General features: G+C 39.6%; 1 protein-coding gene across 4 annotated transcripts in view; it reads right to left on the minus strand.

Annotated features, from left to right (window-relative positions):
• The window catches only part of iffo1b (intermediate filament family orphan 1b), a 74,590-nt gene that overhangs the window by 18,224 nt on the left and 32,726 nt on the right, over positions 1–23,640 (minus strand). For 2 of the 4 annotated variants that reach the window (XM_028809998.2, XM_028809999.2), the window contains exons 2-7: positions 6,725–6,785; positions 6,185–6,280; positions 5,912–6,052; positions 5,058–5,254; positions 3,728–3,848; positions 3,364–3,456 (exon numbers count right to left, since the gene is read on the minus strand). In XM_028809998.2, the coding sequence (XP_028665831.1) occupies positions 3,364–3,456; positions 3,728–3,848; positions 5,058–5,254; positions 5,912–6,052; positions 6,185–6,280; positions 6,725–6,785 (709 nt within the window). Of the gene's footprint in view, positions 1–3,363; positions 3,457–3,727; positions 3,849–5,057; positions 5,279–5,911; positions 6,053–6,184; positions 6,281–6,724; positions 6,786–23,640 lie in introns of all 4 variants that reach the window. The other 2 variants (XM_028809996.2, XM_051931713.1) reach the window with 1 other exon arrangement.

The raw sequence follows: 23,640 nt of genomic DNA on the forward strand, positions 1-23,640 counted from the left end.
CTGCCGCAGGCGGCACCTTTTAATAAATTTTAGTACTATACTTTTTAAGACTTCTGTGACAATTTTGTTTGATAGGGCTTTGTCAAGCTAATGTGTGTTTGATGTCAAAATATCTCATATACCTCAATCATAATTAATAATTAACAATTTAAAGTGTAATTAAATTTTTGTCGTTTTCATTTTATAATAAATATTATGTTTCATCTTGTAAAGAGGGGGGCAAACTCAAAGACCGCCCTGGGCAACAAAAACTCTAGCTACATCACTCTTCATGACAAACCCACAAAAAGGCGAATCTGTGGAATAGCAGACCCGTGAATCGCAAGGGCCAATCTGTACTTTGATAAAAAAACAACCACACAGAAGTCAGTTAAATGCATTTAAACCTCATAAAACAAAATGAGTGACCACTACTAGACCTGAAGAGCCTGACAATTAAAGAAATCAATCAAGTCACTCCATTATCACAAACCATTTGCCTGGATTGTTTCAAGTTTTAATTGGTGTTCTTAATTTAAGGCAGAAACTATGTTGGTTAATTGCAAATGTAGAAGCACAGATTGAATTAACACTCTTGATTGGAAAGAAAGATCATGGAGGCTTCAGTTAAAGGACTGGTTCAATGGCAAAAAGAAAACAACAACTACTACTCTAAGATTGTCAATCATACATGCTTTTTGCCAATGATGGCCCTGCTACTCACACTGTTTCCTTTTGCCTTTAACTATGTAAGTGGAGGAGAAGAGTATAAACTATTTTGCTAACTGTAAGTCTAACCATTATAGGGAGTGCCAGAGAATAACCAGAGGGTGAAAAGATCTAGGTCAAGATTGATGTGTGCATGGAATCCACTGATGACCACAAATGTAATCAATCTATGGTAAGAATATTATCTTGGACTTCCACTATATGAATGGGACATACAGTGCCAAAAACTTGGTCTTCCTCTCCCTCTGTGTTGTGGATAAAAGTCTTTCTTTACTTTTATGTTGTTGATAAAAGCCAGTGAAAAGGGCCTAAAGCTTGGGGACTGGGAGGTGTTTGAGGTTGACATGAATTACTGTAATTGCATCCAGTTTTTACTTAATACACTGTATTTTAAAAACTATTGATTTCTGGTCAAACTTGACAGGATTTTAATTAAGTAAAGGACTGAGTAGGTAAGGGATAATTTTATGTGCTGGTTTATGCTTGGGAATGAGTTTGGCAGATGTTCCAATATATATGTTCTTTCACACAGACAGCTATAAATTTAGCAAATAAAAGTAAATTTCTGCAATTTTTAATAACTTTTTCAATCTGGAAAAAATATACAAATAAGAGCATAAAATACACCAGTAAGTATATATTGGTGGACTAATCTTATTGCCACAAGCACCTCATTTTATTAATATTAATACTAGAGCAGACAGATGCACTGCTTTATTAACAAGATTCATGGCTTTTAAATAAATCCGGTGTTGAAATACACATTCTGGCTTTCTGAGTTAGCTGGCAAAGTAAGAGTCATAGTGTTTCTGGTATTCATTGTGTTCCAGCTACAGTAGTCACTTATAGATGATCTGTATTTAAAGTAGTCACAACGTCTATAAAAACCATAGATTATGTTTGGGCTTTGGTTAAACCTCTGACAAATGGCATCGTCTTGCAGCTTGTGGGTTAACATTAGTTGTTTAAAATTAGGCTCCTAAAGTTAAAAGTTATCATTATGATCAGTTAGGGTCCCTCTCATCTGAATTGCAACACTGTACACGTACTTTACCAGAACATGCATCAAGTAAGTTGATTTTGGATGTACTGCCTGCCAATCATTGGGAAGAATTGTGGAAATAAACTTCTATTACACATACCTTGTTGTGTTTTTACTCACTTTATGTCTGCAGTGCAGACTTCTGTAATGTAAATATTAACTTACTTAACAAATCATACACATCCCTCCTTTGCAAATGAATAATGAAACATAAAATGTTCATACATCATTTGTGTCACAAAACAAATAATTAAACAATAGAATGTTGGTGCCTGGTCTGACTTGTTTAGCACAAGATCATTGTGAAACCCAGAGACATTGTCATCATCTGACAAAACCCAGAATACAAATTTAAACATCAAGTAAACTGACATCCTAACAACCCACCTACTGCCAAGGAAATAATATATTGGCTATGAAATGTCTAAATTGATACAGCAACAACTCAAATTTAGAATTGAATGACTTTGAGATAAAAGAGGACAAGCCATGTTAACATGGAAAGAATATGCAGACTACACACATTGCACTAGGGCTCTCCAGTAACAATGATAACCATCGTTAGGCCAGGACTCAGTACTTCTTTAAAACAGAGGCATCATACTGCTGGCTAATTTCCACATAGTGGAAGGAGCAAATGTAAGGCTTCCCTTGTGGCTATTTCAAATTAAGCAGTAGGTGAAGATTAAAATGTATGTCAGCCACATCACTATAATATTTTGCAGTGGATTTATTCCTGATATTGAACAGATGTCTTTTTATTTTCCAATTACTGTTGCTACCTTTAAGAGAGCAAATGGTACTGTTCTTTCTGTACCTCTTTTTCTGGCTTGCACTGCATATACTTAACTTACCTAAGAAAAGTACAAACCAGAAGAGCAAATGGACAACTAAATAAAAAAAAAATCAATAAATAAAAGAGGTCTTTATTTTGCTGCTGAGAATAAGAGGCTGGGTTACAGAAGCACACGCAGGTTTAAATCAAGAACACCACTGGGCCACTTTGAACCATCCCAATAGCTGAAAACAGGCTAGCACACACCATGAAGACAATTTTATTTACTACAAAAAGCAATATTCTTCTAAATAAGCATATGATCTGATTGAAAAACAACTGCTTAAGAAGAAAAAGGTGATGATTGTTATAAAAATTTTAGTAATAATCTAAGTTACTGAGGAAGTTTATATTTTCTGCACAACATTTGGTAGGGATTGACCCTTAATGAAGAAACAACACTGCACATACCCCTTAAAATCTCAAAGTGGGTCTTGTTACTGGTTATCTTTTTAGGAATAAGTAACCATTATTAGACACACTTGGAATAGCCCACCAGAGTCAAAGAGGACTATAAAATTTAAACTATACTCTTTTCACCTGTAGTCCAAGAGTCCCTGCCATCTGCAGGGTTTTTATGAAATAAAATGGAACTAACTTTGGGGTATATATAAAAAGGAAGCAGGAACACTTTTGGGAGGGAGATTATGACTCTGTGAGCCTGCGTTGTTTATTCTGGCAGCCTGACAGGAAGCACATCATGCTGAAAGCTTAGAACAAGAATTACTGATTTAAACAGACATAATTAAACTACAATTAACAATAAAGAGAAACCTACCTCTATTTGATCAATGGTCTCCTGGTACTCGCGTTCTCTTGATTTGAACAGAGATTCAGTGTCTTTGATTACCTTTTCAAGGTTCTCCTCTTGCTGTGGATATAACAAGTAATTAAAGCTGAATGAACGATCCAAATGGTACATACTATAGCCAGCTACACATAAACTCCTTATTATTAGTATGACAGATATTATTCCTGGATTCCTCAATTGCCAATGAATATGCAGTGAAGATTATTTTTTGAATGATCCCGCATCAATGTTGCTTCACCCGGTGGATATTCAATGATAGATACTAACTTGTTCTTCACTGTTTTTTCAACTGAGTATGTAGCTCAATTTATGTTTACAATCTTTTTCTTACCTCTCCCTGTGCCTCCACAGCTGCCAATGCATATCCAGGAAAGTCCTCCCACAGAAGGAGTGTTTCTTCTGTTTCCTCCCAGGCTAGGCTGTCACAGTCATCTTCAAAGTCATAGTCACGACTGGAAATGAAATGCAAGAGAATGAGCACTATGCTTTTATGCAAAACAATATGATGTGCAGTATATGTTACACTTGACTTAAAGTTTTATGATTGCAAAATTAACTCCTATTGCTAATTTTTTGCATCCATGTTTACAATTTTCTCCATGTAAAAAAAATGTAACGCATGTTAAGAATGGGTAGACTGGAAGAAGGTAAGAGAACCAACGGTATGGGGTGCAATGAGGTAGACCTGAAGCAGAGGTGGAACTGGGACAATGAAAACAAAAAAAAACAAGCAATGAGACAATATAAAAGATGTTGGCTATGTTATCACCATAATTTTGTGGGTTTCTAAACAAAAGCTTTGGAAAGGCCGTTTTGGTGGCATTCATATACGTTCACTGGTGACAAATGAAGCTGAAAATTGTTAAATTAGATTTAATGAATCTAACCAATGATACAAAAGTCACGAAAACAAAGACACCGGTGTTCCATGAATGCACAGGTTTTTACCTTTTTAAACCAATTTTCGGTTTAATGAGTAAAATGAATCTATGCTTCTTTAAATTTTCATTCAAGTTATCACTTTGAGTATAATAGAGCAAATTTGAATAATTATTTCATTTTACACATTCATCCATGCCTTGAAGTTATTTTTTTATTACTGGGTTGAGGGGGAGCTAAAGTTTGTCAAATCAACATCCGGCTGTAAAGCAGGAAACCAAACCTGGTTGAAAATACACTCACAGATAGACACTTGTGATTTGCAAAGTGCGTTTTGATGGAATACTCTATATAGGGCACTATATAAACAAAGGACTTGCAGTATTTTAACTCACTTTAATTGGGCCAGTTCACAAATAGCAACTAAACTCACATACTCTACACAAGTTTGCAATGTGAAAGGAAACCAGAGTACCTTGAGGAAAAATGTAAATGCTGCATGGTTAGTGACTGCCATAAATTGAACCCAAGTTACATACAATTTTCAAGAAGCATTGACAATCACTGTGACAGTAATGACTAGTCTGATTTGATATTTTCTGCCTTAGAAGCAATTCAATACAGCAGAAAACCTTATATTTTAGTGTGTTATAAATTTAACATTTAGATTCATGGGTCATAGTTTTCCCTGCTAGCAAACAAGGCATTAGAAAACAATCTTAATTAGGCACTGACACAAAGCTAACCAACTTTCCCCCCCTCAAGTCCAGAGAATAACTTACAGCTGATTAAGCATCCTTTGCATCTCTTCATTAATTTGATTGGTAGCCACGCTATCCTCCTCTTTGTGTCCACCACCACCAATGCCTTCACTCTCCGACATACTGAGAGGCTCATCATCACTAACAGGCTGAGCTGGTTGAGTCTGCTTCCTTTCCCGGGATCTACGGCCCATAGACCCTGAGCTGTTAGGGGCCACCTTGAGGGGAGACAAGTGCAGTGACTGGAAAGAATGAAAGAGAAAGAAAAGAACAAGAGGGTAGAGAAAAGAAAGGGGGAGTGGGTGTGGAATCAGGTATAAGGAAGGAAATGGAAGAAAAAATATGAAGATGAAGAATGGGTAAGAGGATAGAATAAAAGCAGATAGAATTAAAACGAGAGAGAGAGAGAGAGAGAAATGGACGCCATTATGACAACATGTAAAATTTTTCTTGAATTAAAGTGGGAGGGTTGTAGGGTACAAAACATAAAGGGTACCAAATATGAGATCAACGTGAAACAAACTATGCTTGTGCCATAGGAGTGACAAAGTAGAGGTGGAAAGATGGAAAGACAGACAGAGGACTGACACAAAATGGCGATTAGCTTTGAGAAAGAATGCAATATTGACAGTGAGGCATGCAGACCTTTCTTGGGACATGCGGGAAGAAGAAAAAAATTCTAAAGGTTGCAAGCTTCATTAGGATTATATCATTTGAGAGCGTGTGACCTGTTTGGTTCTTGAGCATAACACACATTCAAGCTGCTCAGCCATGCTGACTTCATAATTGATTTCAGTTTGAAATGTCAAGACCTGCTCATTGTTTAATATAAGGGCAATGTCTTGATCATCAAAGATATATAACAGCAGCCTCACCTGGAACATTTTAATCATGTCCTCACAGTTTCGTTGCTGTGCCACATCACACAGTTTGGCTGTGATGTCAATCCGTCGACAAATGTCCATATCAACTTTCATTGCTTTCTCCTGAATCTTTGTGTCCAATTCAGTGAGGTTCTGGGTGAGTAACATGAAACAAAATAGAGACAGAAGTGCTTGAGGAGAATAAACAAAAGACAAATGGAAAAAAAAGTGTTTTCACTAGATGGTGAATATCTGGTTTATCTGTTGGGTACAGATATAACTCACATTGCTCATTAACCCTTTGAAGACCACCAGCTCGGCTTTGAGCTGTTGTACCTTCAGGGCAAGTTCTTCTTGGCACGCTGCAGATTCCTGTGCCTCCTAAGGAAGAGTGAATGAAGGCTGTCAAACAGACAGACTAATGGACACAATGATGACAGAGAGTGCACACATACATATACTTAATATGCCGAACAATAAATGGATGACACAAAAGGGCAAGACAGCCACCCATTATAGGGAAAATGCAGATGTTTGATCAAACAATAAATGTAACTAAAGAATATTTCAATTATTCAACCAAAAAGGTTGGCAGTCAAAACAGAAAAAGGGAGACATATCATTTAACTAGCAGGGAAATTAAGATACCTCCTGGTTAAAAATATATTCTGTTAACACTGGTGCAGCTTTCTGTAGTTACGCATACAGCTCAAAGACCAGTATAGGAGCAAGTCTCTCAGTAAATAAATTGGAAAGCTATAAAAAATATCAAGAAGAGCTCTTGCATGCTCTTAAGAGGAAGGTAAGAAATACAGGAAGAGGTACCTCTTGAAGTTCTTCAACTTTGTTCTGCATTTGAACCCTTAAAGTGTATTCTTCTTCCCACCTGAAAGTTAAAGATATGCATAATAAATACTCTTGAACCAACTTGCCACAATTACATGCAGAAGAGTTCTACTTTTGTCTTAAGGCAAAAAAGTACATTTTCAAGGGTTTAATAACAGTCAGTATTAATACATACTGTACATGAATATACAAGGAACATGCACCAATTAAGAAAAAAAAGTATTGCTTTAATGCTTTCTTTAAGAGATGGCCGGCAGCTCAACCCGGCTGGGATGCCCCTAAGATGGAAGGATGGGGGAAGGCAGCTTTTCTAGGACACTGCCTCCCCCAAGAAGCTAGATGGCAGCTCCCCTGGACTGCAGCAGTGTCTCAGGTTCCCGCAGGGCACTATGGGACAGGGAATTCAGTAACACAGCCCTGCTGGGTACAGTGGGTGCCACGAGGGGACACTGTGGGAAGATAGTGGAAGTCTAAGTACTCATCTTGCCTGGAAGTACTAGCGGATCACGTGGGCAGAAGCCCAGAAGTACTTCCGGGCTGACAAGAAAACTGAAGTTCTCCATCTGACCCGGAAGTGCTGGTAAGTCACAAGGATGGAAGGAAGGAACCACTTCCGGGTCAAGGACTATATAAAGGACTGTTGGAGACCCAGCAAGCGAGCCTGAGTCAGGAGGAGGTGGACAACACTTGCTGTGAGGTGTGGAGGATAAGATTATTGTGATTATTTATTGAGTTTATTGTGGCTGTGGTGCTTTGGAGGCACGGCTACAGAAGAAGAAATTATTAAAATACTTCTTGGTGCTTGTAACTTGTGTCCAGAGAGTCTATCTGTTGAGTTTAAAAGGGGCAATAGTGCCCCCAAGCGTCCATCCATTTAAATTACACATATATTCGTATAAATATATCAATCCATACAATATGGATTCAGAAATGGAGTATGGTGTTGCCAATCCATTAAAGAGCAATGTTCCTTCTTTCACACTCACAAAAAAACTAAATTTGTAAAACACCTTTTATAGTGAGTTTTGTAGTTGTGAAATAGCATGTGAAATGAAGTTTAGTGTCAATTTCACAAAACTGCAAGCGAAAGGAAACTTTGGCTATTCACTTATCGCTGCCTATTTTTTGTGATGTCATATTATAAGCTGGTTTAGAGCATGGATGGATGGATGGATGGAGAGATGAATATTAAACATTAAGAAGCAAGATTCAAGTCATCAGACAAGGACAGTGATGGCCTGCCCCCTGTTGCTCAAACATACAGATAGGAGTTTAATTGCACGGTATGTACATAACAATTACTCTGCAATGAATTATGTTACATTTTTTATCAAAGTCTTGCATTACATTTTTGAAAAAGGCAGTGTTTTTGTACACCTGAATATCGTTACTAAGTGTAATAGAGATAAGCTACTATGAGACAAAATAAAACACGATTTTTTTTTAACACGTGCTGTTGCTGTTTAGAATATAGTAGAAAGGGAAAAACCGAGGACAGCATTAGTAACTTTACTGTTTCCGGATGGAAGACATTTGAGCTACTTATAATTTTAATCTTTGATACCAATACAGTGTCATAATTTATAGCAATTTTACATCAACATTGATGGACTCAATTCTGAAATATCTTTATAATATTACTGAATAATGCCACTGGTGCTGTCTTCAGTAATCATACAGAGTCCTACACCGATGTCTGTTAAGTCCAATACTTCCTGGTCCCTTCTACCATTGATGCTTTCCATGGTCTATGGATTCAATAATTCAACAAGCCATCTATGTATTGATCACATTTCACTTGAATATACAAAAAAGTAGCGTTCATAGATCCAACCCAGCAATGAGTCAATGCAATTATGAAATGACAATAAAAAAAGTGAAAGCACTAATTCTCAACTCACGAGACCAGACAAATTGATAATTTTCAGAGAAGCAGTGTAGATGAAAGATGAGACATTAACATTTCAGCCAGCACTGGCAAAATGGTCAATATTTAAAAACACAAATATTTCTGTTCTTGCCTTAACCCATGATACAATACACCTGAGCAACATCAAGTACTTTGGTTAATATATATATATATATATATATATATATATATATATATATATATATATATATATATATATATATATACTAATAAAAGGCAAAGCTCTCACTGACTGACTCACTCATCACTAATTCTCCAACTTCCCGTGTAGGTAGAAGGCTGAAATTTGGCAGGCTCATTCCTTACAGCTTTCTTACAAAAGTTAGGCAGGTTTCATTTCTAAATTCTACACGTAATGGTCATAACTGGAACCTGTTTTTTGTCCATATACTCTAATGGAGGAGGCGGAGTCATGTATCGCATCATCACGCCTCCTACGTAATCACGTGAACTAAAAACAAGGAAGAGATTTACAGCACGAGTCAAACGCGGGAATGAAGGTAAATGACATTAATTTTTGACTGTCTTTTAATACTGTATAAGCATACATATTAACACATGTGCAATTAAACGTGTGCATTTACGGGATGATTTCTCAGGCTTAAAAGCTCGCCTTTTATTAAAAAGGTAAATGCTAACTGTTTTCATTCTGAAGGGCACAAACCACGTTAGATTTCAGCCATTAAACGCGCAAAAATGTCGGTACACCAGATAAATAAGCGCAACATATTATCAGTTGTATTGTATGATTACAATACATATAGAAATGTGTTAATCGTTAACTAATATTATGGGATGGTGTTTTTCGACTCGCGCCTTGATTTAAATGATTGCATGTCTTGGTGGGTTTGCGTAGCTTATTGTCAATATCTTTACACCTCTTTTTAAGACTTAATTTAAAAAGGTTTTCTTTTCTTCTTAATTAAAATTTAAAAGCAATACTTCACCGCTGCGAAGCCCCTCGAGCGCTGACGTCCGAGGTTCGATTACCGTAAGCGAGTGCAGTGAGTGTGTACGCCTGATGAGCCAAGAATAAGGGGGAAACATGTGTCGCATACTCTTTGCATTATTTGACAGTAAACTATTTTCAACCACTCTATGATCTGCTTCAACTGAAGGCACCGTGGCTGATGTTACCTGACTTGCTGGCCAACCATAAGCGTTACCTAGTAGGTAACCACCCACTCACTTCACTCCCTTACGGGAATCGAACCTCGGACATAGGTAACGCTTATGGTTGGCCAGCAAGTCAGGTAACATCAGCCACGGTGCCTTCAGTTGTGAGAAGCAGATCATAAAGTGGTTGAAAATAGTTTACTGTCAAATAATGCAAAGAGTACGCGACACGTGTTTCCCCCTTATTCTTGGCTCATCAGGCGTACACACTCACTGCACTCGCTTACGGTAATTGAACCTCGGACGTCAGCGCTAGAGGCGAAGCCCCTAAAATTGCGCCACGGGGTGTGGTTCGTTTATTTGACAGCATGTAGATTGGGGTAATTACATTCACGGCATTCGTAGTCTGATTCACAATCTGATTGTATGGGTGGTTACCTACCAGGTAACGCTTATGGTTAGCCAGCAAGTCAGCTCGAAGTGATCACTCGAGTGAAGGCAGCTTCACAAAAAAACAGATCCTTAACAAACTGTTAGTGGTATATTTTCCCTCAATTTAAAAAGGTTTTCTTTTCTTCTTAATAAAAATTTAAAAGCAGTACTTCGCCGGTGCGAAGCGCGTGGATTTGAGCGACTGACGCATACAGACATATTCATGAGTGCAAGTACTTCGGAAAGAAAGCACCGTGTAAACCTAAAGTTTAAATTAAGTTCATAGACCTACAAAAGGTTGCCATTGATTTGAGGCAAGATTGCTTTTCTCCTGTACAACTATACGTTGCATTCTTAACAGTAAGCTTGCATGGCTTGGTCATATTACAACCGGAGTGCTGAACTGACAACATGGTATACAAACAGAACTATAACAATCGTAAAAAAAGAAAGAAAAAAAAAGCGAAGAACCCTTGGATTTAATAAAAAGGCTCCTTCCTTGGCGAAGCAACGAAAAAGGAAGACTTTATATGGCGTTCGTTTATAAAACAGCCGAAAAGCTGTGTGAAGTCAGCTTCACAAAAAAACAGATCCTTAACAAATTGTTATTGGGATATTTTCCCTCAATTTAAAAAGGTTTTCTTCTTAATAAAAATTTAAAAGCAGTACTTCGTGGGGATTTAGATATATATATTGCATCCGGCGCCGCCGTGAGTGGCAGCCTTTTTCAGCAGCTCCGTGTATGACTGTATATGTATGTGTACTTTTCTACTTTTATTTTTCTATTTTTATTTATTGATCACTCCTACCACTTTATTTTATGTGGATTCCTTCCCTGGACACACTTACTTTTACAACGTGGGCATGGATTTTAACACGCCGAGACTCGCCTATTCAAGTACTCAACTTCGGGCGCTGAGAACAAATGCCAGTGCCGGTGCCGGTGGTTCCATATTTACCCGACGAGGTAAGAAGGCGGTATCGTGGCAGCAGAGCCGGCACTAAGCTAAAAAAGAAGCGGCTTGCGAGAAAGTGGCGTTTCAAGCCTTCGGTGCCTTCTGTGATTCTGGGGAATGTAAACTCAATCTCAAATAAGATCGACGAACTGGCTGCGCTGGTGAAAAATGTAAGGACCTACAGAGAATGCAGTTTGTTGTGTTTCTGCGAAACGTGGCTAAATAACACCATCCCAGATGCCAACGTGGAGCTATCCGGGTTTAGCACAGTTAGAGCGGACAGAGATGCAAGTACCTGTGGTAAGCACAAAGGAGGAGGACTCGCTCTCTATGTTAATACACGGTGGTGTCACTCTGGACATGTTAACGTCAAAATCTCCACTTGCTGCAGGGATATCGAACTGTTGGCCGTAAGTTTACGTCCCTACTATTTGCCCAGAGAGTTTGGACATGTCATTGTTGTTATTGTATACATTCCTCCTCGGGCAGACGTGGAGTCAGCGAGTGACATCATCCATTCCGCTGTTGCTAAGTTACAAACGCAGCACCCTGAGGTGCTTGTGCTAATCGCTGGAGACTTTAACCATGTGACGCTGGACAAAACATTGCCTGCATTCTCCCAGTATGTGGACTGTAACACCCGGGGAAATAAGACTATTGATTTACTGTATGCAAACGTTAAAGACGCATACAGCGCCACCCCGCTGCCTGCGCTTGGGAAAGGAGATCATAACCTGGTTCAGCTTCAGCCTCACTATAAACCAAAAGTTAGAGTCCTACCTGTAACCACACGATCATTCAGGAAGTGGACCCTGGAGGCTGAGAATACTCTGAGAGAACTTTTTGGAACTACAGACTGGGATATCCTGCAGGGATCTCATAATGAGAACATTGAGGAAGTTGTTGACTGCACTACTGACTACATCAACTTCTGTATGGACATTGTAGTTCCAGTAAGAACAGTACGCTGCTATGCTAACAACAAGCCATGGATTACAAGTGACATCAAGGGCCTTTTGAATCAGAAGAAAAGGGCTTTTAAAGACGGTGATCAGCATGAGCTCAAGCGCGTGCAGAAGGAACTCCGAGTCCAACTCAGGGCGGCGAAGGAGCAGTACAGGAGAAAGCTGGAGCAAAAGTTGCAGAATAACAGCATGAAGGAAGTGTGGGATGGGATGAAGATCATCACTGGCTGCAGCTCGAAGCGGGGTACCACCATTGAGAGAGACGTGAAGAGAGCAAACCAAATGAACAACTTTTTTAACAGGTTTGACCACCCTAACCCACTCTCACTCTCACCTCGGAGTACTGCACCCTCCACACATCCTTCTGCTGATACCAGCATAGGAAAAACATCCCCACCCATAATAACAACAGCGCAAGTGAGCAGAGAGCTGAGGAGACTTCGTGCCAGCAAAGCAGCGGGTCCAGATGGAGTATCGCCACGACTGCTGAAGGTCTGTGCATCGGAGCTGGGGGGTCCTCTACAGCGCATCTTCAACCTGAGCCTGGAACAGGGGAGAGTCCCGAGGCTTTGGAAAACATCTTGTATCACCCCAGTCCCAAAGGTATCACGTCCTAGTGAGCTGAATGACTTTCGGCCTGTTGCTCTGACATCACATGTGATGAAGACCATGGAGAGGCTGCTGCTTCACCACCTTAGGCCACAGGTTCAACACGCCCTTGACCCTCTGCAGTTTGCATATCAGGAGAAGGTGGGAGCGGAAGATGCCATCATCTATATGCTACACCGATCCCTCTCTCACGTGGACAGAGGCAGTGGTGCTGTAAGAATTATGTTTCTAGACTTCTCTAGCGCCTTCAACACAATCCAACCTCTGCTCCTTAGGGACAAGCTGACAGAGATGGGATTAGATTCATACCTAGTGGCATGGATCGTGGACTATCTTAAAGACAGACCTCAGTATGTGCGTCTTGGGAACTGCACGTCTGACATTGTGGTCAGCAACACAGGAGCGCCACAAGGGACTGTACTTTCTCCGGTCCTGTTCAGCCTATATACATCGGACTTCCAATACAACTCGGAGTCCTGCCATGTGCAAAAGTTCGCTGATGACACTGCTATCGTGGGCTGTATCAGGAATGGGCTGGAGGAGGAGTATAGGGACCTAATCAATGACTTTGTTAAATGGTCCGACTCAAACCACCTACACCTGAACACCAGCAAAACCAAGGAGCTGGTGGTGGATTTTAGGAGGCCCAGACCCCTCATAGACCCAGTGATCATCAAAGGTGACTGTGTGCAGATGGTGCAGACCTATAAATATCTGGGAGTGCAGCTGGATGATAAATTAGACTGGACTGCCAATACTGATGCGCTGTGCAAGAAAGGACAAAGCCGGTTATACTTCCTTAGAAGGCTGGCTTCCTTCAACATCTGCAATAAGATGCTGCAGATGTTCTATCAAACAGTTGTGGCGAGCGCCCTCTTCTACGCAGTGGTGTGCTGGGGAGGCAGCATTAAGAGGAAAGACGCCTCACGCCTGGACAAACTGGTGAGGAAGGCAGGCTCTATTGTTGGCATGGAGCTGGACAGTTTAACATCTGTGGCAGAGCGAAGGGCGCTCAGCAGGCTCCTATCAATTATGGAGAATCCAATGCATCCACTAAATAATGTCATCTCCAGACAGAAGAGCAGCTTCAGCGACAGACTGCTGTCACTGTCCTGCTCCACAGACAGATTGAGGAGATCGTTCCTCCCCCAAACTATGCGACTCTTTAATTCCACCAGGGGGGGTAAACGTTAATATTTAACATTATACATAGTTATTGTCTGTTTTTTTCACCTGTATTATTATCATTCTTTAATTTAATATTATTTATTGTATCAGTATGCTGCTGCTGAAGAATGTGAATTTCCCATCGGGATTAATAAAGTATCTATCTATCTATCTATATATAGACAGATATAGATATATATATATATAGATGTATATAGAGATATAGATATATATATATATATATATAGATATAGATATATAGATATAGATATATATGTATGTATGTCTATATATATATATATGTAAGCTTATAAGTACTGCCTTACTTCTCTTTAAGAAAGGAAGATGTAATGATACTTGATTTAAACGATTGCATGTCTTGGTGGGTTTGCGTAGCTTATTGTCAATATCTTTACACCTGTTTTTAAGACTTATTGACTGAAACGGGCTTTCACGAAAAAAGTTAGGGCTTTGCTACAGGATACACCCTCCACAAGTTAAGGAAGTAAAAATAAAAGGTATATATTTCTGTTTTATTTAAACCTTTTAAGTTCGTATGCATAGCCCCATTTGGCTGTTTTAGTTTTTTTTTCTTTCTTCAGTAATATTTAATCTCCTTAAAGAAAAAGAACATATGCATTTTACTTTTTTTGTATCTCTTTAGTAATATTTTAGTGTAAAAGGATAACCAGTATTTAAACCTTTTATGTTACTTTATAAATTTATTTTACACAATGTTGAAAAATTAATAAGAAAGCTACATATTTTGGCAGCTGCTAATTTAATTTTCAATGAAATGAAAAAAGCTCTTCAAGACAAAACATCAATGAAGAAGAAACAGTTTGCACTATCTAAAAAGGAGAAACCCTCATTTATAAAGGTTTGCTGCAGATGACTTAACTGAAAATAAATGAATAGTTCCTATGTGTATAATACATATTTATCTATTTGACTTATGCCTTTATTCCAGCAACTTGCAACATCTGAGGTACAATTTGTTACATTACTTTTGTTTTTTGCAGCACAGGCAGGTGAAGTGACTTCCTCAGGGTCACACAGTGGTGTCAGTACCAGGATTTGAACTAACAAGCACCGGGTTTGCTGAAATATTACTGAAGAAAGAAAAAAAACGAAAACGGGCAAATAGGGCTATGCATACAAATGTCCATCCATCCATTATTCAACCCGCTATATCCTAAATACAGGAGCCAATCCCTGCCAACACAGGGCACAAGGCAGGAAACAAACCCCGGGCAAGGTGCCAGCCCACCGCAGGGCGCACACACCCACACACCAGGGACAATTTAGAATCGCCAATGCACCTAACCTGCATGTCTTTGGACTGTAGGAGGAAACCGGAGTACCCGGAGGAAACCCAGACAGACACGGGGAGAACATTTAAACTCCACGCAGGGAAGCGAACCCAGGTCTCCTAACTGGCACCTTTCACTGCGCCACCATGCCGCCCGCATACAAACTTAAAAGGTTTAAATAAAACAGAAATATATACCTTTATTTTTACTTCCTTAACTTGTGGAGGGTGTATCCTGTAGCAAAGCCCTAAGTTTTTTCATGAAAGCCCTTTTCAGTCAATAAGCCTTAAAAACAGATGTAAAGCTAAACTTGCAGCACCGCTATTCAATTACACTTGCCTAACGCCTCTCCTAAGGGGACATACTGTGGGATCTGGGCATCAGTCAAAACACCAATCACAGGCCCATTTAGAAAGCGGGAAGCTGTGATTTGTTGTCTCCCTCCCATGTAACAATCACAGCCCGTGTTACACCGCACTATGTATGTATGTATATATGTATATATGAAGAGGATGGATGGATGTATGTATATGTGTGTTTATGTATATGTGTATATGTATGTGTATATATATGTTGATATGTGTATATATATATGTATATATATGTTGATATCTGTATATATATATATGTATATGTAGATATGTGTATAAATGTATATATGTATATATATATGTTTACATAACCTCTTTAACACACTACTTCTCCGCTGCGAAGCGCGGGTATTTTGCTATATATATATATATATATATATATATATATATATATATATATATGGTTGCAATAGTTTACTGTCAAATAAATGCAAAGAGTACACGACACGTGTTTCGCCCTCATTCCGGGCTCATCAGGTGTACACACTCCACTGCACTCCCTCTCGGGAATTGAACCTCGGACATCAGCGTCAGAGGCGATGCCCCTAACGTTGCGCCACGGCGTGTGGTTCGTTTATTTGACAGCATGTAGATCGGGGTAATTACATTCACGGCATTCGAAGTCTGTGTCACAATCTGTTAGTGTGGGTGGTTACCTACCAGGTAACGCTTTGTGGTTGGCCAGCAATCTGCTAACATCCGCCACGGTGCCCTCAGTTTGTGAAGAGCAGATCATAGAATGGTTGCAATAGTTTACTGTCAAATAAATGTAAAGAGTACACGACACGTGTTTCGCCCTCATTCTGGGCTCATCAGGTGTACACACTCCACTGCACTCCCTCTCGGGAATCGAATTGCAACCATTCTATGATCTGCTCTTCACAAACTGAGGGCACCGTGGCGGATGTTAGCAGATTGCTGGCCAACCACAAAGCGTTACCTGGTAGGTAACCACCCACACTAACAGATTGTGACACAGACTTCGAATGCCGTGAATGTAATTACCCCGATCTACATGCTGTCAAATAAACGAACCACACGCCGTGGCGCAACGTTAGGGGCATCGCCTCTGATGCTGACGTCCGAGGTTCGATTCCCGAGAGGGAGTGCAGTGGAGTGTGTACACCTGATGAGCCCAGAATGAGGGCGAAACACGTGTCGTGTACTCTTTGCATTTATTTGACAGTAAACTATTGCAACCATTCTATGATCTGCTCTTCACAAACTGAGGGCACCGTGGCGGATGTTAGCAGATTGCTGGCCAACCACAAAGCGTTACCTGGTAGGTAACCACCCACACTAACAGATTGTGACACAGACTTCGAATGCCGTGAATATATATATATATATGTGTGAATGTATGTATGTATGTATGTATATATGTATGTCTATATATACATGTGAATATGTATATATATGTATATATATGTGTATATATATGTAGATATGTATCCACATTACTAACCGAGAATGTTAAACCGGATGGACGCAGGGACATCCGGCCATGGGCCGTGGACGCAAAAGACGTACTGCGCAGGCGCCCCAAGAAATACGTACTGCGCAGGCGCCCCAAGAAATGAGGCGCCGCGACCACAGAAAAAAGGAGTCAGCACAGAAAAAAGGAGTCAAAGAAATGAGGCGCGCGACCACAGAAAAAAGGAGTCAGCATAGAAAAAAGGAGTCAAACGTCGGCGACGCACACAGCGGCGCACGAAACCCATTGCACACGAAACTAGCACACAAAAAAAAAGAAGCCGCTCGCGCCCCACAAATCCCACACCCACCTCCAAGCACCCCCCCCCTACAATCAACGGACGGGACACACACAAAGAGGAGGATTCAACAAGCCCCTGGCACACAAAAAAAAAAAAGAAGCCGCACCCCCCCATCCCCCCCCTCCCCCCACAAGCAACGGACGGGACACACACAAAGAGGAGGATTCAACAAGCCCCTGGCACACAAAAAAAAAGAAGCCGCTCGCGCCCCACCAATCCCACCACCCCCTCCAAGCAACATCCCCCCCCCTCCTCAGACGCCAGCAAAGCACACAGCGCCGCACGAATCCCATTGCACACAAAACGGGACGCACACAAAGAGGACGATTCAACAAGCTCCTAGCACACCAAAAAAAAGAAGCCGTGACCGCCACACAAAGCCCATTAGACACGAAACGGGACAGACTATGGACATGGCACACGAAACGTTCACAAATACAACGATTCAGACCCACAAACACACTAACATCAATAAGAAGTGACACCCAAAGCCCCATTTCTGAAGGAACCGTCCGTATTAAACATACGTCATCTCAACACCTTCACACTATGCAGCATAGGTGGATCTCCTTACACTGAAGCACTATTAACCGTTCAACTGCAGAAAAGGCTCCATATTAACAGTGAGTGTGATCCTCCTTATTACTTATCCATATTTCTCACGCTGAAGAACAAACAAGTCATGAATACACGATCACAGGTACAAAACGATACGGCTCGGATAACGGGACCAAACACACGAACCCGCATGAAAAAACAAAATACACGGCGGCGCATACAACGCGCTTCTGAACCTCCGGAAGAAAAAATGTCTCGGCTCCAAAAACGCAAAGCTCAACTAACACATTAACAGAAACGAGCGCATATGGACAGACACAATGAACGTACACGCATACAGCACACGTCTCAAAGTGCTGCATCGAAACAGGCACGGATTCAAAACGAAACACCTCCCGTCTCAGACATACAGAAACGGCAGCGAAGGGACAAAATAAATAAACGCAAACGTCTACACCGCGCATCTGGAATGCCGAAAAACAAGCAGGCAAGGCTCCAAAAAGAGAAAGCTCAACTGACCGACATACAAAAACGAGCAAGGCTCAATACAAACAATGCACGCAGTAGACTACAACGGGCTTCTCACACAGCACAGGCAAATCGATTACAGCTCCAAAACAACACGTCCCAAATACTACACATACAACAACGCGCCTCTCAAACGGCACAAGCAAAAGATACACATCACGGACATCAACGACAGACACCTGCTAAACACTTGCGCCAGTTAGCTGACAACGCGTTCAATAATGAGTCCACTATTCAGGAAAATTCATTGGGATTAATGAATGTCATTTGCAATCATTGTCATTCACTTAACTTCCCTGAAGAAACAACTTACAATACAAGTAATGAATTTACACGTTGTTGTCAAAAGGGTCAAATTAGACTGCCTCCTTTACATTCATATCCTGAATATCTACAGAACCTTCTAACTAACGATGTACCTGAAAGTGAAAACTTTATGAACTGCATTACATCCTACAAATCGGTATCCACTATGAATATGAACATGAACAGTGGCACTGCACATGACATCCATCTTACAAAACTGTTAATTATAGATGAATGTACAATGGCATCCAGTCACTTACTCAACACCATTCATAAACTTCTACAAACGTTGATGAATAATAATATTCCCTTTGGAGGAAAGGTACTTTTATGAGGAGGAGATTTTAAACAGTGCTTAGCTATTGTTCCACATGCCATGCGCTCAGCTATTGTTCAATGCACCTTAAAATACGCAGACAATTGACATTGCTTTCAAAAGATACAGTTAGTACAAAACATGCGATGTCCAGATCCAGATCATAACAATTGGTTATTACATCTAGGAGATGGTACACTCACCAATACAGATAGACTTCACCCAGATATTAGTACAATTCCTCAAGCCTTTATCTGTGACGACTTAGTTACAGAGATATTTGGAACAGCAATCTCATTAGACCAAATGCCCCTTTTAACACAATGCACTATATTATGTCCAAACAATATTAATGTAGATAACATAAATACCCAAGTCATTGCATTACTTCCTGGAGAGACACAACTCTTTCTAAGCTCTGACAAAGTTGACTCTGATCACGACAATGACCATCTTCATTGACCTTACAAGTTCTGACCTGAAATTACCTTTTACACTTAAAAGGCATGTACAAAGAAATTTTCCAATAACCCTTTACACTGTGCCACACACTTTATTGTTTGCTTTCTATTTGCATCATCTATACCTTCACACTATTCTATATCTCATTCATACATCACGCTCTTTGTCATTTCCCAACACCAGGGGTTGGCGAGCGAAGCGAGCAGGGGGCGGAGCCCCCTAGTATATTTATATGTATATATATGTACATATGTATATATATATGTAGATGTGTAAATTTGTATATGTATATATATGTATATGTGGATGTGTATATGTATGTATATATATGTATATGTAGATGTGTATATGTAGATATGTATATACTGTATATGTATATATATGTTTACATAACCTCTTTAACACAGTACTTCTCCACTGCGAAGCGCGGGTATTTTGCTAGTTTTTAATAAATTTGCAAAAAGCTCAAGTAAACTTTTTTCATGTTGTCATTATGGGGTGTTGTGTGCAGAATTCTGAGGAAAAAAATTAATTTAATCCATTTTGGAATAAGGCTGTAACATAACAAAAGGTGGAAAAAGTGATGGGCTGTGAATGCTTTCTGGATGCACTGTATATAATTTTCTATTCCAGGGTTTCTCAACCTTGTTTCTTAGCATACCACACCCAGGAAGTGAAGTGTTTCAAAATGCCACCAAGTACTGAACTGTTACTACTCCCCCACCCAAATACTGTATTTGGGGATTTTAGCTATATAATATGGATAGTTTTTATGCATTTGTAACTTTTTATTTTTCCTATGTATGTGTAATACTTGGTAAATTATTTTTAAAGTACGAACAACAGTGTGGTTTGAAATGGAATAAAAATTAGAAAACCTAAAATGTTCATTATTTTTTTTACAAAAATTATACAGTTGCATATGAATTTAGATCAAAAGAAGAAAAATAAATCACATGTGCAAGGTATGGCTTTGGTAATAAAAACAAAAAGGTAAAAATGTAAATAAAATTTTTGTATCTGTTACTCATACTGTGTTGTTTTTATTAATAGCTAGGAATTTTTTTTAATCTCATGCTCTTATGGAAAATGAAGATAACATAATTCTTGGTAATTCAACAGGCTGGAAGGGGAACACATTGAACAATAGCTAATAATACTGTGACAATGTAACTGATTAACTACACAGAACCGACTCCTCTTTGTAAGTTTGCAAGTGATGACTAGTGTTTATTTTGAATGCTACATTATAAATGGTACCCTAACGCTGCCTTTAATCTGGGTCATGGGGGCACCACCACCTGGCACCGCTTTTCTGGCACAAAGCTCTTTCCTCTAAACTACGCCACCCTTTTGGAGCCAATGCACTAGTATACGCTAGTATTTATCTCTCACCACTGTCATTCAGCATTCCCTACTTAGGTGCCCAGTGCCCTCAAGAAAATGCTTTACCATGGGCTTAACACAGTCGAAGTTGGAGTTGGCAAAAATGTACCGACTCGGGCTCAATGCAAATGGTAATATAATGTGTAAACATTTTCAATTTCACATATACTAATTCTATTAAACAGTTTTTTTCTTCTAGCCATTTGATAAAATATAGCCATTTTTTGAATTTTCCAAGTTTTGTCATATGTTTCATACTCAATTTTTACAACTTTTACAAATAATATAAAAAAGCCACAACAACATCGCTATAGCCTTTAAACCTAAACTTTAATAGGTTAGAGTGCTAAAAATTAGCTTGATGATTCATGTTGGCAGCGATGAAATGTCTTGTATTTCATATGTTATGCACTTTCTATCAACATATTAAACATATGAATCTAATTACAAATTGAGGAGTCTGAATGAGAGTTGGTGGTATGAGAAATAGAACAGCCTTCATCAGAGAGAAGATAAATTGAAGAGTCGGATGTACAATAAATTGAGGAGTCAGGATCAAAGGTTTTCTGTACCAACTCCGCAGCCCTGTTTCCCACTCTGCACAGTTCTCCACGCAGCAGAAAGAATGTCACAATATCAAAACGTCCATGAAAAAAATCTCAACTTACTCATGTCACAAGTGCCAGGTATCCAATCATAAACTAAAAACATCTTAAACACCTACGTGATTTTTCTTTCAGTAATGTTAGAAAAACACTGCTGGACTAGCCTCTCATGCACAACTGTGAAGTGTGATCAAATGACATCAAGCTTTTGAGAACTGCTCCTCTATCCAAACACTGATATATACAGTGTGTATATACAGTTAGGTTCATAAATATTTGGACAGAGACAACTTTTTTCTAATTTTGGTTCTGTACATTACCACAATGAATTTTAAATGAAACAACTCAGATGCAGTTGAAGTGCAGACTTTCAGCTTTAATTCAGTGGGGTGAACAAAACGATTGCATAAAAATGAGGCAACAAAAGCATTTTTTTTAACACAATCCCTTCATTTTTGATGATTTTAACGTGAGTCCGTTGTCAGTCTGTTTCGGGTCGGGCGGATATATAGCACCTTTATCACACTATCAAGAGCCAGAAAGACTAATTATAAACCTACACTGACAAATACAGAAATTTAAAACTAGAAAATGAAAAAGTAAAACTAAATGAAAACAAAAAAATGAAACTAAAAACTAAAAAAAAAAAATCATAAAACTAGAAAAACACTGTCCTCACATTTGTGTCTGCTTGTAAGATAGTAGAAGGAGTAGTGGCAGGTACTCAAGACTGTTCGAGATCGGGGCCACAATTGCAGACAATAAGCATTGTTTATTGAGCAGCGATTGAGAGAATTAGCACCCTTTATGGGGTAGGTGATATCCATCCATCCATCCATTATCCAACCCGCTATATCCTAACACAGGGTCACGGGGGTCTGCTGGAGCCAATCCCAGCCAACACAGGGCGCAAGGCAGGGAACAAGCCCTGGGCAGGGCGCCAGCCCACCGCAGGGCACAAACACACACACACACACACACACACACACACATACACCAGGGACAATTTAGAACCGCCAATACACCTAACTTGCATGTCTTTGGACTGTGGGAGAAAACCGGAGCACCCGAAGGAAACCCACGCAGACACGCGGAGAACATGCAAACTCCACGCAGGGAGGACCCGGGAAGCAAACCCAGGTCTCCTTATTGCGAGGCAGAAGCGCTACCACTGTGCCACCGAGCCGCCTGGTAGGTGATATGCTGATGATATTTAGGATAAACATTAAGTTTTGCTTTATCCTTGGGAATAATAAATAATTTCACTGGATGTAAACACTTGTATTCTGTAATAATATACAGATCATTTCTTGTTTTATTCTTAAATTTTAGCATGTACAAGTCGAACAATTTACATCCTCTTTACAGCTGGCATTAACATATATTTTGCATCCACTTGTATCCAGAGATAATTTAGTTTAATTATATTAACACCTAGCATTAAAATGAGCCTCTAGTGTCTATATTATGTCCAGACATAGATCTGAAGTAAGCTTCTTCATGCAAAATTCAAATCAGCTTTTGCTTATGTGGTTGTAATTGCAGATGGAAAACACACCTGCAACTTTACTTGTGTTAAATGTTACCACTATCATTTCTGTGACTATAGCCTAATGGGATGAGAGTGACATGAATAAGAGTGTATTTAAAAGTGGCTTTTATTGTGGTCAAATTCTATTATATTGTCATCTGATCATCAAAAACATTTCAGGTGTAAATTGAACTTCAAATACTCCGGTTCACACAGTAAGCCTGAAGTGTCAAATAAACTAGCAGGGACGTTCTTAGGCATATGCAAACTACACATCTGCATAGGGCCCCGACCCGGCCCCAACTTACAATTTTTTTTTTTGTTGTCTGGCTGTGGGCCTGGGGCCCCTGTCATGCCCCTGGCACTCCAGCCGTCTGTGCCAGTCCCAGGAAATTTAGTTCAGTGCATCTCTTAGTCTTATTAACAATGGTAATTTATTATCCAAATTGCAATCTTCACCTAAATCCCTAATAATATTATCACGCCGTCGTAACTTTGCCAAATGCACTACGTTAATTTTAGAGATTCGTTTCGGATTCATTCAGAGAGATCCTCATAAAATCATGAAA

The sequence above is a fragment of the Erpetoichthys calabaricus genome, chromosome 9 (genome assembly GCF_900747795.2).
Source record: "Erpetoichthys calabaricus chromosome 9, fErpCal1.3, whole genome shotgun sequence".
Lineage (NCBI taxonomy): Eukaryota > Metazoa > Chordata > Cladistia > Polypteriformes > Polypteridae > Erpetoichthys > Erpetoichthys calabaricus.